The sequence below is a fragment of the Nerophis ophidion genome, unplaced genomic scaffold, assembly GCF_033978795.1.
Source record: "Nerophis ophidion isolate RoL-2023_Sa unplaced genomic scaffold, RoL_Noph_v1.0 HiC_scaffold_46, whole genome shotgun sequence".
Classification (NCBI taxonomy): Eukaryota; Metazoa; Chordata; class Actinopteri; order Syngnathiformes; family Syngnathidae; genus Nerophis; species Nerophis ophidion.
The window spans coordinates 76,816-95,653 of NW_026906968.1; the positions used below are offsets into that span (position 1 = coordinate 76,816).

The 18,838-nt window shown below is 40.1% G+C and overlaps 1 protein-coding gene across 1 annotated transcript in view; it reads right to left on the reverse strand.

Annotated features, from left to right (window-relative positions):
• Positions 1-2,280: 2,280 nt before the first annotated feature.
• LOC133546878 (gastrula zinc finger protein XlCGF17.1-like) overlaps positions 2,281-18,838 on the reverse strand; it is a 43,396-nt gene continuing 26,838 nt past the window's right edge. The window contains exon 3 of the mRNA XM_061892730.1: positions 2,281-4,072. Within this exon, the coding sequence (XP_061748714.1) occupies positions 2,421-3,590 (1,170 nt within the window). The 5' untranslated portion in view covers positions 3,591-4,072 and the 3' untranslated portion in view covers positions 2,281-2,420. The remainder of the gene's footprint in view (positions 4,073-18,838) is intronic.

The window sequence follows — 18,838 nt, forward strand, 5'->3', positions numbered from 1 at the left end:
CAGAGTTCGAGTCCCAGCCTTCTTCGTAGCCCATGCTCTAGTCCTACTCGTAGACCGACTTGTAGACTGAGTCGTAGTCCAAGTCCTGGTCCGAGTTTCCGTTCTGATTCTAGTTGTAGTCCTAGTCTTTCTCGTAGTCGTCGTAGTCCTAGTTCCACTCGTAGACTGATCCGTAGTCCGAGTCCTGTTCCGAGTCCGGTCCCGAGTCTTGTTTCTTGCCTTTGTAATATTAGTACTGATTCCCCTCGTGGTCTTAGTCCGAACCCTAGTCCTTACCCAAGTTCTTGTCCGAGCCCCAGTGTTACTGTAAGTCCTAGTCTTTGTCCTAGTCCTTGCCCGAGCACCAGTTTGATTGTTAGTCCCAGTCCTTGCCCAAGCCCTAGTTTGACCGTTTGTCCTAGTTCTTGCCCAAGCCCTGGTATGACTGTAAGTCCTGGTCGTTGCCCAAGCCCTTCTCAAAGCACTAGTGTGATTGTAAGTCCTGGTCCTCTCTCAAGTCCTTGCCCGAGTCCTAGTGTTTGTCTTATCACTCATCATAGTCCTAGTCCTGCTCACAGCCAGTCCCCTAGTTCTCCTCGGCAGACCCCTGTGCCTGCTCCTCGGCTGAAGCCGACACCTGCTCCTCGGCTGAAGCCGACACCTGCTCCTCGGCTGAAGCCGACACCTGCTCCTCGGCTGAAGCCGACACCTGCTCCCAGTCTGGTTCTCACACCAGCACATGACTCTGGCCTGGTTTTCACACCAGAAAATGTTTCTAGCCTTGTTCTCACGCCAGTTTCAGACTCTAAACTGGTTCTCACGCCAGCACAAACTCCAAGGCTGGAGCCCACTCTAGCACCAGTTCCTAAGCTGGAGCCCACTCCGGTACCAGCACCACGACAGGTACCGGTGCCAGCTCCGCGCCGCCAAGCACCGGTGCCAGCTCCGCGCCGCCAAGCACCGCCGACGGGGCTGGAGCCCACACCAGCGTCGACGACGGGGCTGGAGCCCACACCAGCGTCGACGACGGGGCTGGAGCCCACACCAGCGTCGACGACGGGGCTGGAGCCCACACCAGCGTCGACGACGGGGCTGGAGCCCACACCAGCGTCGACGACGGGGCTGGAACCCACACCAGCACCACCGACGACTCCTGCGGCTCCCAGGCCGCCTCCGACGACTCCTGCGGCTCCCAGGCCGCCTCCGACGACTCCTGCGGCTCCCAGGCCGCCTCCGACGACTCCTGCGGCTCCCAGGCCGCCTCCGACGACTCCTGCGGCTGCAGCACCCGCATCATCCTCGCCAGCTGCACTCGGGCCTGCTTTGGCTGCAGTCCCCGCACCCTCGTCTGCTGCTTCCAAGCCTGCTGGGATTTCGGTGCTGAGGCGTCGTCCACCACGTCGATCACGGGCGTGGCCTCTGCGAGGTCATCCTCCTCGCCAGACACTCCCTCCTCCATGTCGGCCACAGATGTGGCCGTGCCCGGGTCGTCCGCCTCGCCGGGCACCTCATCCTGCGAGGCGGCCACTAATGTGGCCTTTTCGAGGTCGCCCGCCAAAACTTTTTCGGCAGCAGCGTTCCACCCGCCGCCGCCACATGATGTGTCCTCGGTGGATTCGGGGACATGCGATCTGGCGACCCTCCACCGTGGACTCCCTGCGCCCTCCCTTCGTTTGTGAACTTTCTGGTTTTGGGGAGGGGGTTCAAGTTTTTGTTTGTTTTTTAAGACATCTGGTATCTGTCTTTTGTTGGGGGGGAATACTGTTGCGATCTGCTGCTCAGATCTTCACGTGTTTGTTTTTTCATTCTCTGTCTGACCCGTTTATTTCCTGTTTTTATCCATCACTATGGTTACACATCAGTCCACCTGTTAGTCTCGCCCCGCACACCTGCTACTAATTTTCACCCTCCTATTTAAGCTCACCTTTTCTGTTTACTCATTCTCGGATCCTAATTTGCCCACGCGCATCAGTGACGACTCTCATCATTCGTATGTATTTTCTCGCTAGCTCTCACGCCAAGCCACTTTATTGTCTAGCTTTCATGCTAAATGTTTTGTTTACTCTTTTGTGTCCTCGTACCAAGTTCTAGTTTTCCTTGTTTTATCCTAGCTTTCACGCTAGCGTCTTTTGTTTACTTTTTCTCTTTACACCAGTATTTTTGTTCATAGACTTTTGTTATTAAATACCCTTTATCTTACCTATGCTGTGTTCTGCTTCGACGCATCCACGGGAAAACCACACCGGCATTACAATGCCGAAGAAGAGTCTTCACATGTACTCGAGTAAGAAAGAACACTAATATAAAATATCTAATCTATAAATGTAGAAGCATATTAAACAGATTGTTAGACAAACAACAATGTCACACATGTTATATGTGCTGATGTTGTTAGAAAGTCAAAATGAAAGTCTGGACAGTTTATTTCAAATCCTGCAGTTTCATTTGCTGCTGCTGTTCTCACCAGCACACTTGTGTTTCTTACACTGGTACTTAGAAGACAATCTTTCACCACACACACTGCAACTCAACACTTTCTCTCCTGGGTGTCTTCTCATGTGTGCTACAAGGCTTGATCGGTCACAAAAGCTTCTGTTGCAGATTGAACAGGAAAAAGGTTTTTCACCAGTGTGTGTTCTCATGTGTCTTTTCAAACTCAGACTTTGTGTAAAACCTTTACCACAGGTTGAACAAGAAAAAGGTTTTTCACCAGTGTGTGTTCTCATGTGTCTTACAAGGGTTGATTGTCGACTAAAGCTTCTGTTGCAGATTGAACAGGAATGTGATTTTTCACCAGTGTGTGTTTTCATGTGTACTTTCACATCTGTACTATGTGTAAAACCTTTACCACAGATTGAACAGGAAAAAGGTTTTTCACCACTGTGTGTTCTCCTGTGCACTTTCATATATCCCTTCCTTGCAAAAGATAAGCGACAGATTGAACAAATAAAAGGTTTTTCACCAGTGTGTGTTCTCATATGTTCTTTCAAATATCGACTTTCTGCAAAACCTTTACTACAGATTGAACAGATAAAAGTTTTTTCTCCAGTGTGTGTTCTCATGTGTACTTTCAAATCCTGACTTTGTGTAAAACCTTTACCACAGGTAGAAGAGGAAAAAGGTTTTTCACCAGTGTGTGTTCTCTTGTGTACTTTCAAACTCTGACTTTGTGTAAAACCTTTACCACAGGTTGAACAGGAAAAAGGTTTTTCACCAGTGTGTCTTCTCATGTGTACTTTCAAATTCTGACTAAGTCCAAAACCTTTACCACATACTGAGCAAGAAAAAGGTGTTTCTCCAGTGTGTGTTCTCATGTGTACTTTCAAATTTGAACGAAGTAAAAAACCTTTACCACATTCTGAGCAAGAAAAAGGTTTTTCTCCAGTGTGTGTTCTCATGTGTGCTTTCAGAAGACTTGGGTATTTAAAAGTTTTGTGACAGAGAGAAGATGTGAAGTGAGTGTTGTCAGTGTGACATGTCTTATCATCTTTAGAGTCTTCATCATCAGTGTCAGGAGAGTGTGACGTTGTGTCCTCACTATCTGATAGTGGAGCTAAGAGCTTGTCTGCTTGTGATCCTCCACAGTGGTCTCCATCAGCTTCTGTTGTCATGTGTTGTGTTGAGCTGCTGCTTGGAGGCTCCCCCCCTCCCCTCTCCTCACTTTCACCTTTCACCTCATCATCTTCACTCTTCACAGGGACACCAGTCACTGGGAACTCCTCCAACCATTTAGGCTGACTGATGCCCTCTTCCTCCTCTTCCTCTTTAATGTGCGGCGGCTCTTGGTCCTCTTCTTCCTCTTTAAAGTGAGGGTTCAGTGGGTTCTCTTGCTCCTTAAAGTGAGGGGTCAGTGGATCATCCTCTTCCTTTTTGATGTGTAAGATCAGTGGGTCCTCCGCTTGCCCTTTAATGTGAAGGGTCAGTTTAACATTATGGGTCTGTGGCGTCTCATCTTCCTCTTTAATGTGGGGGGGATGTGGCTCCTCTCCTCCCTCTTTGATGTGTTGGGAATGTGGTACCTCTTCTTCCTTGTGTATGTGGGGGGACTGTGGTTCCACCTCCCGCTCATGAGGTAGATGTTCTTCATTGAGGTCTGCGGGACAGGAGAAAACAAACATTCTTCAGAAAAGTCCAGCTTTGCTCAGTCACATGAGACATTGTCCTGCACCAACATATGATCTCACAATCTCATCAGTTTCCCCTCACAGCAGTCAGGGTACTTCCAGCTGACACATAAAAAGACCTTCAGGGGAATGCCTTCCCAGGCCAACGTTCAATCCACCTTATTCATATAAAAACATCCTAAAAGTCATTCCTGCAATCCTTAATGGTAGACGCCATACATGAAAGTGTGCTGTTCTCCCTCTGAATAAGTCATACACACACAGGAAATAATGTACCACATGCCAGCCTCCACGCAGAAGTACTAGTGATGAGCTCCCCCTGCTGGTGGACAATAATTACAGTGATTTTCACATTCATCTTTAGAGACATGTCCGTTATAAAAGAAGCATGAGCACAGTCAACATGTTGGCCAAAAAAGATGACATCTGTGTTGCTTTCATTTAGATCAGGGGTGCCCACACTTTTTCTGCAGGCGAGCTACTTTTCAACTGACCAACTCGAGGGGATCTACCTCATTTATATATATCATTTATATTTATTTATTTATGAAAGAGACATTTTTGTAAACAAGTTAAATGTGTTTAATGATAATACAAGCATGTGTAACACATATAGATGTCTTTCTTTCACAAAGACAAGAATATAAGTTGGTGTATTACCTGATTCTGATGACTTGCATTGATTGGAATCAGACAGTAATGATGATAACGCCCACATTTTCAAATGGAGGAGAAAAAAAGTTATCCTTTCTGTACAATACCACATGAAAGTAGTTGGTTTTTGGCATCTAATTCATCCAGCTTCCATACACTTTACAAGAAAAACATTGGCGGCAAATTCCGTAGCTTGCTTGATTGACATTCACGGCACCCGAGGGTCTTGTGAGATGACGCTGGCTGCTGCCAGTTCATTATTATGAAAAAATGACGGAGAGGTAGGCGAGAAACACTTTTTATTTCAACAGACTTTCGCGCCGTCCCTTCCGTCAAAACTCTAAAGGCCGACTGCACATTTCCTATCTTCACAATAAAAGCCCTGCTTCATGCTGCCTGCGCTAACAAAATAAGAGTCTCGGAAAGCTGGCGTGCACAAGTGATGTGCACGCCAGCTTTCTGAGGGATCGCTTGTGCACGCCAGTTTTCCGAGACTCTGTATTTAGTTAGCGCAGGCAGCATGAAGCAGGGCTTTTATTGTGAAGATAGGAAATGTGCAGTCGGCCTTTAGAGTTTTGACGGAAGGTACGGCGCGAGAGTCTGTTGAAATAAAAAGTGTTTCTCGCCTTCCTCTCGGTCATATTTTCATAATAATGATCTTGCAGCAGCCAGCGTCATCTCACAAGACCCTCCGGTACCGTGAATGTCATTTAAGTGACGTCTTGGTGAAGATTGATGATCACTCATTTTTAGGTTTATCTTTTTTAAAAGCCTGGCTGGAGATCGACTGACACACCCCCCGCGGTCGACTGGTAGCTCGTGATCGACGTAATGGCCACCCCTGATTTAGATAGTGTCACCACAGTTAAACTGGGATGAAGTAATCAGATTACTGACTACACCTTCAAAAGATAACTTGTTTACCTTATTAATAATAGTAATAATGGATTATATTAATTTAGTGCGTTTCTGGACACTCAAATTGCGTTAGAGTGAGAACTGAGAAGGCATCATTCATGCAGTCCACACATTCAATGTAGTACGCTACATTTAATTATAATAATAATAATAATAATAATAAGTAGATGAAACAATTCCTGAAGGAATTGTGTGTGAATGCACCAATACTGAAGTTGAACTGAAATGTTTAAATGTTGAAGAGTTGGAATTTCCAGGAAAACTGTAATTTGGTTTAAAACTTGGGAACATGTTATTTTGAATGTCCAGGACGAGTGGAATATGTTGATGTTGGAATGGTTTGAATAGGTTCATATCAATGGTAACTTCCTGGAAATTTGGGAAAAGTGGGATTTTTGGGGGAAAACTGTGAATGTTCTGAACAGTGAGTGTTGGACTTTTTCAAATCGGTCGAGAAATGTTGAAGTAGTAACAATTTTAATTGAGAAATGGTATTATGAAATTCCTGGAATTTTCTGAAAACCTGGAATTTTTCCAAGTTTGAAAAACAACATTTTTTTTCCTGATTGACGATGGATCGGTTGAAAAATGTGGAAGGACTTGTCGCCAGAAAAAAGGGTCAAGAAAGGGTTTGAAAAATGTGAATTCCTGGAATTTTTTTGAACTTGGAAAAATAATAGATTGAATGTCCAGGATTAGTGGAATATGTTGAAAGTGGAATGGTTTGAATCAGTTGAAACATGTGTAAATGGTTGAAGTTTGAAAACATGCCAATTGATTTTAAATAGGATATATTATTAAGCAATGATTTATTCTTGTTTCAAGCTAGTTTAGTGGCTAGCTTAGCAATTAGCCTGCCCTTCCTTTGTGTGTAACATGTTTAGCCTTTTTCTACTGTCCTTCAGTGATAATAATACATGTAAGAAATGTATTTGCTGCAATGGAGGATGGTGGAACGTGTGATGTAAGAAGATAAAGTTAGCTGTCATGACAACTAATTCCTCTGGTCGGCCAACTGAACATAAAAATACAAATCAGTTGTTAAAAATGTGGATGTTTGGGGTCTTTGTGAGTGGAAACTATTGTATTATGTCCCATACTAAATCAGAGTTTTAAGGTTTGATGAACATAATGGCCTAGTAGTACGACGTTTAGTTTCTACACAGTTTGGGGATTATAAGTATGGAAGTAAAAATGCATCTGTTGTTTTGTGTCAGTTTTGTTCAAGTAAACTCCTATTTGTTAAACCTTTGTACAAGTTTAAAACGATCGCAATGCTAATTTTTGTTAGCCTGTCAATGTGGTCGTCCATTGTATGTTAGCATTAAGCTAGCGCCGCAAAAGCCACCTTTTATCCTGTATGGTTGTATTGTGATGTGTCTTCTTCCATCCATCCATCCATTTTCTACCTCAAGTTGAAAAACTTGTTTAAAAAACACCCGAATGGTGTTACCATTTAGTGGTCAATTGCACGGAATATGTACTGTACTGTGCAATCTACTAATAAAAGTCTCAATCAATCAATCAAACAGGGGGGCGGAAGGCGGTGTACACCCTGGAAAATTCCATAAAACCTTTAAACTATTTTTAAAATGTTATCTAAATAAAAATGTATCCTCCAGTTTGTGGCTATTATAAGGCATATTTCCTGAGGATATGCATTTTTACAGCATGTTTTAAAGAGATAGCATTCTGGGTATATTATATTGATCAACTAATTCTTGTTTAGGGGGCTTAGTGAGCGGAATAGACTGCATTGTTAGAATTAGGATAGTTAAGGTTTTGCTAACATTTGTTTAGGAATTAGAATACATAAAAAAATAAAAACATGTTATTGTCTTACATTAGGGGTGTGAAAGGTAGGCAAAGTTAAAACAAAAATCAGATCCCCTTTGAGATGTTTTCTACATCCTGTGAACGGGCTGATGCTGTGGTGAAAGTGAGAAAATAAATACATGTCGGGAAAATGCAAATTTCAGCAAAAAATGTCTGGGAAACTTTTTAAAACTTGGTTAAAGATTGTTGGCGGTAAACCTAGAGAGGCATGTGTGTGTTATAAGATGATGTTAGAATTAGCTTTATTATTTAGGTTTAGGGGGCCCCGTCATGGAGGCCGCCCCCGGCCCAGCTCTGACTTGTTCCACCACTCTTCATTCTGATTATATTATATATTCCAAATGTATTTTTCCTGTTATTAATCAAATATAAAGTTAGTAAAGATGTGAGAGTAATAAGTAAACAAACCTGTTCTGTGTAACACAATTTGAGGTTTCTTGAAAACAGCGTCCAGTAGTTGATAGTTGTCCTCCTTTGTTCTAGAAAGTTCCGCCTGGTATTCTGCTATCGTTCTTTCTAACACTACAAATATTTCTTCAACGGCAGCAGTTAGTCGCTGATCCACCAACGCTCTCAACATTTGTAATGTAGACATTTTCACACAATCACAACACTTTACTCTCACACTTGATCTCTACTTAGCGATGTGTTGATAATTTCTGTGTCTTCTGTTAGCAGCTAACAAGCTAAGCTAACTAGCGAGCTAAGCTAACTAACAAGCAAAGATAGCACGAGAAGCGGCACAGTGCTTCTAGCGCATCGAGACCACTTTATCCTTAACTAAAGAATCAAAGATGTATTTTATACGACGTAAATATTTAAAACTGGAGAACAAATAATAAGACTGACTTATTAGCGTCCTGTTCGCGGCTTTCTGTGTCGATGTGCTTTCACGACAGTTAGCACACTTGACGTTACAAGGCAGTACTGCTCTGCTTCTTCTTCTTCTTCTTCTTTTGTTTTTATGGCGGTTGGCAAGCAACCTTGTGGTGTGCATTAGCGCCACCTACTGTAATGGAGTGTGGACCGAGGTGGATCCCTACTCTATATTCTTTTACTTAACCCAGTGTTTTTTAAATATGTTTATATTGCTTTATATCCTATGTTTTCTGAATGCAATCCTAATATACCCCCCACTTCTAACCTAATATTTTCTTTTGCTAACTTATTTTCCCGTATTTCTCTTTCTCTATTGTATTTCCTACATTGTATTAAAACATGGTCAACATTTTCTATCTGATGGCAAAAATCACACAGCCCTGTAGTATGTTTGCCTATCAATTTTAGTGAACTATTTAGATATGTATGTCCTAATCTCATTCTAGTAATAATGTCTTCTTCTTTCCTATTTCTACCCCCTCCTCTCATGACACCTACTTTCCTCTGGACTTTGTAAAACTCTCTACCTTTTGTTTCCTTATTCCAATTATCCTGCCACTTTTTATTGTGTTCTATCTTAATGATGCTCTTCACTTCTTCTTTACTGTGCTTCATCTCCATGTTTACTTCTGTTTTAGTGCTTGCTTGTTTTGCGTATCAAACAGCTAACTCATTCCCCACAACTCCTACATGAGCAGGAACCCAGAGAAATTTTACCACACCTCCCGCTTTATTTATCCTGTAGATTGCCTGAACTATTTCATAAACTATATCTTGTCTTGTTTCTGATGTTATGTTTTTTATGCTCGTCAATGCACTGCTGGAGTCCGAGCACACGACTACTTTCCTTGCTTTGTTTTCCTCTATCCAGTTAACTGCCATATAAATTGCTACCAATTCCCCCGTAAAAACAGATAGTTTATCACTGATTCTTTTATTCAACACTATATTTCCTTGTGGGATAACTGCAGCAGCTCCTACTTTACTATTTATAGTTTTTGATGCATCTGTGAATATCATGATGTTGTCAAAAAACATTCCCTCAATCCATTGTTCTATCTGGTAACTATTTAAATGTCTATTCTTCAGTAATTGCATGTTTACCTTTGGGTTGTCATACATCCACGGTGGTATTGCAGGAATTGGTACTGTAGGGCTCACTTTAATATGGTCAATTTGTGCTTTGTTACATATATCTCCTATTATCCACCCAAAACTATTCATTTTTTTCTTCCCTTTTTCTTGGCAGTTTAGTAGCACTTGACGGGTTGGATGTCCTTGCTTGGATCCTTTTAAGTTTGCCCAATAAACTGCTGAGAGTTGATCTCTCCTCATGTCCAAAGGTTTTTCATTCATTTCTACTTGTAATGCTGCCACTGGAGTAGATTTAGTAGTTCCACAACATAATCTTAACGCCTGCGACTGGATCCGGTCTATTTTCCCAAGTAGTGTTTTTGAAGCAGATTGATAAATAATGCATCCGTAGTCGATAACAGATGGAATTAAAGTGATATATATTGTTTTCAATGTCAACCTATCAGCCCCCCAATCTTTACCCCTCAAAGCCCTCATTATATTTAACACCTTTTTACTTTTCTCCACTATCTTGCTGATGTGGGTTGACCAGTTCATATTTTTATCAAACCATATTCCTAAATATTTAAATACTTGTACCTCTTCTATGTTTTCTCCATAGAGTTTTATTTGGAGCTTGTTTTGTACTTTCCTCTTCGTAAAATGTATGACTTTTGTCTTTCCAACAGAGAATCTTAAACCCCAAGCCGTCCCCCGGTCTTGAACATTATTTACCGTTCTTTGAATCTTCTTTTCTATATGATTTGTATTTCTACCTCTCTTCCACATCACTCCATCATCACAAACAATGCCACCTCCACTAACCCTTCCACTTCACTAAAAACTTCATTTATCATGATGGAAAATAGTAGTGGACTTATTATACTCCCTTGTGGGGTCCCATTTTCCACTTCATATTCTCTACTATATTCATTCTCTATTTTTACTAATAATGTTCTACTTGTTAAAAAGTCTTTTATCCATCTGTACATTCTTCCTCTAATCCCAATCTTATTTAGTTTCATCAGCAACCCCTGTTTCCACAACATATCATACGCTTTCTCTATGTCAAAAAATACCGCAATTATACTTTCTTTATTTATTTGTCCTTTTCTAATTTCCTCTTCCAGCTGCACTGCTGGGTCATTTGTGCTTCTTGCTTTGCGAAAACCACTTTGGTAGTTGTTTATCATTTCTTTTGACTCTAAATAATATATTAATCTTTCATTAATCATTTTTTCCATTACTTTGCCCAAATTTGAGGTCAATGCTATCGGCCTATAATTTCCTGCCTCTTCCGGATCTTTCCCTGGCTTGCATATTGGAATTATTACAGCTGCTTTCCACTCAGATGCTCATTTTCCTTCTTCATATATCCTATTATATAATTTCAAGACCACTTCTTTGCCGATGCTACCTACATTTTTGATCATTTGATAACTCACCAGGTCTTTCCCTGGCGTCGTATTTTTAACTTTTTTTAAAATTGGAACCATTTCATCCAAAGAAAATGTCATATCCATAGTGTTGGTAAAACTATTATCGTTGTCTTCCTTCATTTCCTCAATATTTAAACTAATTGTTTCTTCTCTCTTTTGTTTTTCTACATTTCTCAAATGATCATTACTGTGCACTTTAACAAAGGTTTTTGCTAAAAGTTCTGCTTTTTCTTTATTTCCTCCCACACTCCGTGTTCCATCTTTCATCACATGATTTTTATGTTCTTTTCTGAGCCCTGACATTCTCTTGATCATTCCCCACACTTGGCTTAAAGGAGTAGTTCTATTTAGTGTTTCACAAAAAGTTATCCAATGGTGTTTTCTTGTTTTTTTAATAACATACCTTACTCTAGCTTGATGCCTTTTATATTGGATCATGTCTTGGAAATGATGTGTTCTTCTCAATATTCTAAATGCTCTATTCCGTTCTTGTATTGCATCTGTGCACTCTTGTGTCCACCACGGCACTATCTTCCTTCTTCTCCCTATACTATTCCTTGGTATGCTCTGTTCGGCTGCTTCTATTATGCACCCCGTAATATCTGTATTTAATTGTTCAATATCTTGATTTATATCTACTTCCTTTAAAGTTATGTCGGTAATTTCCCTAAATTTCCCCCAGTCACCATGATTATACTTCCATCTTCCTTCTATCCTAGTGCTTTCTGTCCTATGATTTATGTTTATGTGAATGAAGATTGGATAGTGATCACTTCCCATTGTGCTGTATTTATTTACTTCCCACTCCACCTTTCCTGCTAACCCTTGTGACACTAGTGTTAAATCTATTGCTGTTTCTTTACCCGTGACGACATCTAACCTTGTTCCCCACCCATCATTCACACACACCACTTCTTTTTCCTCCAAAAGTGCTTCCAATGTTTCCCCATTCCAGTCATCCCTTTCACCCCACATTGTGCTATGTGCATTAAAGTCACCACACCAAATAATATTGCCACTCCAGTGCTCCATTATTGTTTCTAGTTGGTGAATTTCTAATTTCTTGCATGGATTATAGAAGTTTAGTACTTTGTATCTTTCTTTATTATTCCATACTTCTACTCCTACTATCTCTAGTTCTTGTTTCACTTTTAATATTGAATAATGCATATCTTCCTTAATAAATATGGCACATCCTCCTCCTTGCCCATCATTCCTATCTTTACGTATCGTTATATATCCTTTTATTATAAAGTTTAATTTTGTCTTCAGCCATGTTTCTTGAATACATATTATATGTGGTTTACTTTTCATATTATTAATATATCCCTTTAATTCCTGTCCGTTTGCTATCAAACTCCTGGCATTCCACTGAACAATTAACATGGCGTTGGATTGTGGTCACATGACTCGGTCTCGTCTCCTCTCTGTAGCTCACCTTGCACCTGTTCCCAGGATAGTTCTTTTACATTTAAAAACTTTGCGGCTGCTTTGACAATTATTTTGATTTTCTCAGTCTTGTTTCTAGCCTGTTCTGTACAGTTTATTACGTAAGCCAGGAATACAACTAGTTTGTCCATGGAGATTCCTGTATTTGCTGCCTCTTGTTTTTTATTTCTTGAAATATTCTCACTTCTGTCCTGTTCTGCACTTTTTTGATTTCTTATTTTAACTGCCTCTGCGTATGTAATATTTCTTTCAACTCTGATTTGCTGTACTTCTGTTGCCTGTTTCCTTATGATGCAGCCCCCATACGCTGCTGTGTGATTCCCGCCACAATTACAGCACTTGACCTGTTCATGACTTCCACATTGTCCATATTCATGCTCCCCTCCACACCTTCCACATCTCATTTTAGCATGACACACACTACTATGTGCCCAGAGCGTTGGCACTTGAAACAAGGTACTAGGGGTGGCACGTAAGCTCTAAAGTAGAAGCTTAAATACCCATTCATGATTCTTTCTGGGAGGACTTCCTCTGCAAACTGCACTGGCACAGATATTGCATTTTTAAAGCATTTTCTAAGCATTTTTTCAGGCCCGGACTGAAATTGGGGATATCCAAGTTTTATAAGGGACACCAAAAATGTTCCAACCACCCGCGAGATGTCCCTTATTTCAAAGTCTGGGTGCTGGCAACCCAAGTGGTTTGAAAAAGGCATTTGGTCGCTGATGCACTTATTGAGTGATAAAAGTATTATAATATTTCAAGATTTCAGTAAGTATGACCTGTAAATAGACAAAAATATTTAAAAACAAATATAAAGGTTCAAAATATTCTAAATACAGCATGTAATGTTTTTCAGAGCTCTTTTTTAAATTTTCCGGGCTTTTGGTGGATGGACACAATATTACAGATTTGAAACTCTGAAATTAGACAATTATTTAATATTTCTTATTTGCTGTATTTTCTCTAGAACTAAAAAACAAACAAAAATACAAATAACTGTACAGTTTTCATTCTTCCAAAGGCAAAGGAGTTCATAAAAAAAACAAAAAAAAAACGGAATTCACCACTTAAAATAATTTTTAAGAGGTTTTGCCATTGAAGACAACATTCGTTCTTTCTGTGATAGCAAAACAAAATGAAGTGTTTATTATAAGAATGTATGCAAAGGAAATCTCAGCTGGATGATGTACAATATCGGCTTTTGCCTGACACTCCAAACTTGTTTACTGAAATTAATAATGTTTTCGGGATGTTAAAAAAGAAAAAAAATGTACAAAATGTTTAAGAGACAATAATGGAATGTTTGATTTTATCCACAAATGTAAGTAAAAACAAAACCATCCTTCCACAAACAATTCAGTCATTTTCTCTCACTTTTATATTACATAGAGGTCTGGGGACATACATTTAAAACAATCACAACACAATCATCATATTACAAAAGAGAGTAATAAAGATAATTAATAAAATTGACTATAGAGACCCAACAAATAATTCATAAAGTCACACATTTTAAAATTGTATAAAAGACAACTGTTTAAATGATGTATAAAGTAAATAATAATATGCTTCCTGAAGTGGTCCAGAAGATGTTTCAGATGTGAACCAGTAAATATGTATATCATATAAAGGTGATAATCTATGGGATTATTAATAATTACAAATAAAAATATGTCAAACTTCAATATTTCAAACACCTATAAAAAACATTATTATGAATAAGTCTAATGTTGTATGATGAATATATATACACTTACATTTTTTTTAATGTATGTAAAATATGTCTTGTACTGTTTACTCTCACCTTTTCAGTCAAATTGTTCTGTTCAATTTTTAATGAAAGTACACAATGTTGCATATTAATGCAGGTACTCGACTAAAAAAAACACTAATACAAAATATCTAATCTATAAATGTAGAAGCATATTAAAATATTGTTACACAAACAACAATGTTACACATACAGTCACACATTTTAAAAGGGAATAATTTTGTATAAATTGTTTGTACATTAAATGGAATTTGAATGTATCACATGTTTTGTACTGTTTTGGATTTACTGACCATTTTAGTAAAATTGCTCCTCTTGCAAAAATGTATGTCAATATAAAACTAAACAATGTTGCACAATAATGCATACAATGGGCTGAAAAAATGGTGTGTAAATATAGAAGCATGTTAACAACATTGTGTTACACAAACAACAATGTCACACATGTTATATGTGCTGATGCTGTTAGAAAGTCAAAATGAAAGTCTGGACAGTTTATTTCAAATCCTGCAGTTTCATTTGCTGCTGCTGTTCTCACCAGCACACTTGTGTTTCTTACACTGCTACTTAGAAGACAATCTTTCACCACACACACTGCAACTCAACACTTTCTCTCATGGGTGTCTTCTCATGTGTGCTACAAGGGTCGATCGCTCACTAAAGCTTCTGTTGCAGATTGAACAGGAATGCGATTTTTTCCCAGTGTGTGTTCTCATGTGTGTTTTTAAAAGGGTCTTTAGAGTAAAATCTTTACCGCAGATTGAACCCGGAAAAGGTTTTTCACCAGTGTGTGTTCTCAAGTGTGCTTTTAAGGTTTGATTTGTTACAAAACTTTTACCACATTCTGAGCAGGAAAAAGTTTTTTCTCTAGTGTGTATTCTCATGTGTACTTTTAACCTTTGATTTATTACAAAACTTTTGCCACATTCTGAGCAGGAAAAAGGTTTTTCACCAGTATGTATTCTCACGTGTGTTTTCAAATTGTGCCAATGCGTAAAATCTTTACTGCAGATTGAACATGAAAAAGGTTTTTCACCAGTGTGTGTTCTCATGTGTACTTTCAAATTCTGACGTTGTGTAAAACCTTTACTACAGAGTGAACAAGAAAAAGTTTTTTCTCCAGTGTGTGATCTTATGTGTAATTTCAGAGAACTATGGTATTTAAAGGTTTTGTGACAGTGAGGACATGTGAAGTGAGTGTTGTCAGTGTGACATGTCTTATCATCTTTAGAGTCTTCATCATCAGTGTCAGGAGAGTGTGACGTTGTGTCCTCACTATCTGATAGTGGAGCTAAGAGCTTGTCTGCTTGTGATCCTCCACAGTGGTCTCCATCAGCTTCTGTTGTCATGTGTTGTGTTGAGCTGCTGCTTGGAGGCTCCCCCCCTCCCCTCTCCTCACTTTCACCTTTCACCTCATCATCTTCACTCTTCACAGGGACACCAGTCACTGGCATCTTGGTGACATCAACCTCCTCCAGTCCTTCAAGATGCTCTCTCTGCTGACTGATGCTGTGCTCTTCCTCTTCCTCTTGAATGTGAGGGGTCAGTGGATCCACATATTCCTCTTTAAATCGGGGTGTCAGTGGGTCCTCCTCTTCCTTTTTAAAATGGGGCATCAGTAGGTATTTCTCTTCCTTCTTAATGTGGGAGGGCTGTGGCTCCTCCGTCCGCATCCTGAAGCTGCACTTCTGTTGCTCAGGGTGAAGATGTTCTTCACAGACGTCTGCAAGACAAACACACACCATGTCTGCTCAGTCACACAATGCATTCAGTACTTTTACATGCACTTAGGAAAAACAAGTTATCGTATGAACTCTCTTGAAATCTCAGTGACGCACAAACACGCTGCTCTTTACAACATTATTCACAGGAATAGAAAAACAAACCAGGACGACAGGACTTTCTACTATGGATGGACGATATGGTTTAAAATGTATTTTACGATACATTATTTCATATAGAATTAGTAATAAAACCATTTTAAAACAGGCTACATGTCAGGTTCAAACACTGATGACATCAATTAAACAAGACAAGATGCAAAGAATCAAACAGAGACATAATTCAATTTGGATTCAATTGAGGAGAAACGTGTCGACCTCTAACTTTTTACAGTGTCACCCACGCTCTGGCGAAAGATTGTACTCCCCCTTCTTTATTTTACTTTCTTCGACCACATGACCACAGCTACTTCGAGAGGGAAGTGTGTCGTAAACAGCGTTGCCTTTGGTTACGGAACAGTTCAAAAGAAAAGGTCGTAAATGAGTTCAAAAAGAGGTTCGTAAAACAGTTCAAAAAGACGTTCGTAAAACAGTTGAAAAAGGAGGTTCAAAAAGAGGTCCCCTGGAGGGGACACTGGTTCTGCTTCCTCTTTGCTTTTGTAGTACTTGGGTCAGACAATATCTTTATGTTTGATTATAATACATGAAAGAAAACAGGAACACCTTCATCTTGCTTTCCCCAACACAGTGGAGTTTTACGAGCCTTACTCTTGGTAGGTTTCAAAGACAGCTTTTGCTTCTCACCAGTCACTCAATGCAACACAAAGTTTTTGTGATAACTTAGAAACAATTATTCTGACACTACACAGGCTCCTAATTTAGTTGCTGAAATATGCAGTCAAATATTACATAATTTCCAGAATTATTTTGTCAAATAAATAAACCAGAAATTAATAGTAAATAAACAAGTACATTAATAATAATCGTTTCGACAAAATAATACAATTAGAAAAGACACAATATGTTACTGCATATGTCAACTGCCAAATTAGGAGCTTTTGTAACCCGCTTTGAATTTTTTCTATCATCAATCATATATCAAATGATGTATCGTGACATATATTGTTATTAAGATATAGATTTGAGGTCATATCACTCATACCAAACTTTGGTTTGCCGAGTCATTTTGTTTGGCCCACCAAATATATTTATTTTTTTATAATCTTCAGATGTGTGTGTATTAAGGGTGTAACGGTACGTGTATTTGTATTGAACCGTTTCGGTACGGGGGTTCTGGTTCGGAGGTGTATCGAACAAGTTTCCACACGGACATATTAAGTAGCGCACCACACGTTGTGTCAACAATGCACACTGAGGCACAACACACAGCATGCTAGCAACGACCGGGCTACTACAAAGTGTAAAAGCCAGAGCTGGAAGACCCTCCTGCATCGTTAAGATCTCCCGTTTGGGAACACTTCGGCTTTGCAGTGCGATACAACAATGGGTAACATGGCTTCAACGAAGAGAAAGACGAACAAACGCAGCTCCCACTGCATTCAAGCAGCTTCTACTCTGCGACTCAGGCAGGGCTAAAGCAATAACAAATGCCGTTGGTGTTTTTACAGCAGCAGATTTAAGACCATAGTGCATTAAAAACTCGATTTTGACCCACTTCTATGGTGGAAGAACAATGAGCCCACATATCTTCTTACTGCCAAGTTAGCCAGGCACTACCTCACCATACCTGCTACCTCCGTGCCCAGCGAAAGGGTATTTTTCACAGCTGGGGACATTGTAACTGCAAGCAGGTCTGCTCTTTCTGCAGACAATGTCGATAAACTGATTTTTCTGGCAGAAAACATGAAAATTGATTGAAAGTCATCAGGGTTAAAGGCTGGAGGGTGGGAAAAAGAAAAGTTAATATGATGCTGAGTTGACTTGAAATTGTTTAATGCTGTACTTTTTGTATGTAGAAGAAAAGTTTTGTCATTTTATTTAATCTGAGCAACAACTTGAAGCAGTTTAATGTTGCACTTTATATGTGAGAATGTTGCACTTTATATGTAGAAAGGTGTTATGACGCGGAGTCGAACCCGCGTTACCTCAGCGGCTGGAGCTGCGTGTGCCTCTGCTGACAGTGAGCCAAGAGGCGCCTCTGCTGACAGCGCACCAAGAAGCGCCCTCGCTCGTGCTGAGGGCACCACGCCCACGCAGCAACGAGCCTACACGCTATCAATAATCAACACACCTGGACTTGATGAGAGGGAGCAGCATAAAGACCAGCAGACCCGAGGACCCTTTGCCAGAACGTCGCTAACCTTCCAGTAAGCATCACGTCTGACATTCCCTGTTTTCCCAGTGAATTTCTTGCCCTTGTTTTGCTCTCTCTCTCTGTTTTCCCCTGGTTCATGTCCTTTTGTATTTCCTCAGTGACTACGCTATCCTTCCTTATTTGTGCCTTGTCACTCAACTCGCATCCGGATTCCTGACTGCTCTCCTCGATCCACGACCTCCCTGCTCGGACCCAGACCACGCTGCCCTGCTCTTGCCCATGACCTCTTGCATGTCCACGACCTGCCTCTTCGCCTTGCCCTCTTGGATTACGACGAAAGATACAACCAACATTTACAGACAACAACCCTTGGTAACATTTACATATTTAATATTACACATAGTGAAGTGAAGTGAATTATATTTATATAGCGCTTTTCTCTAGTGACTCAAAGCGCTTAACATAGTGAAACCCAATATTTAAGTTACAGTTAAACCAGTGTGGGTGGCACTGGGAGCAGGTGGGTACTCATTCACTTTGAGTAGCATACACACGCCACGCATTCATCAAAGGTTTTAAATAAACCTTGTAAACCGCAGTCCTGCCCTGGTTGTTGCCTCCTTCCCTTCTCTGGTACACAACAAAAGGTTTGGTTAAGAAACCAATTCTGAGCCTTATCTTATTTAGTTTTTATTGTGTGTGTGTGTGTATATATA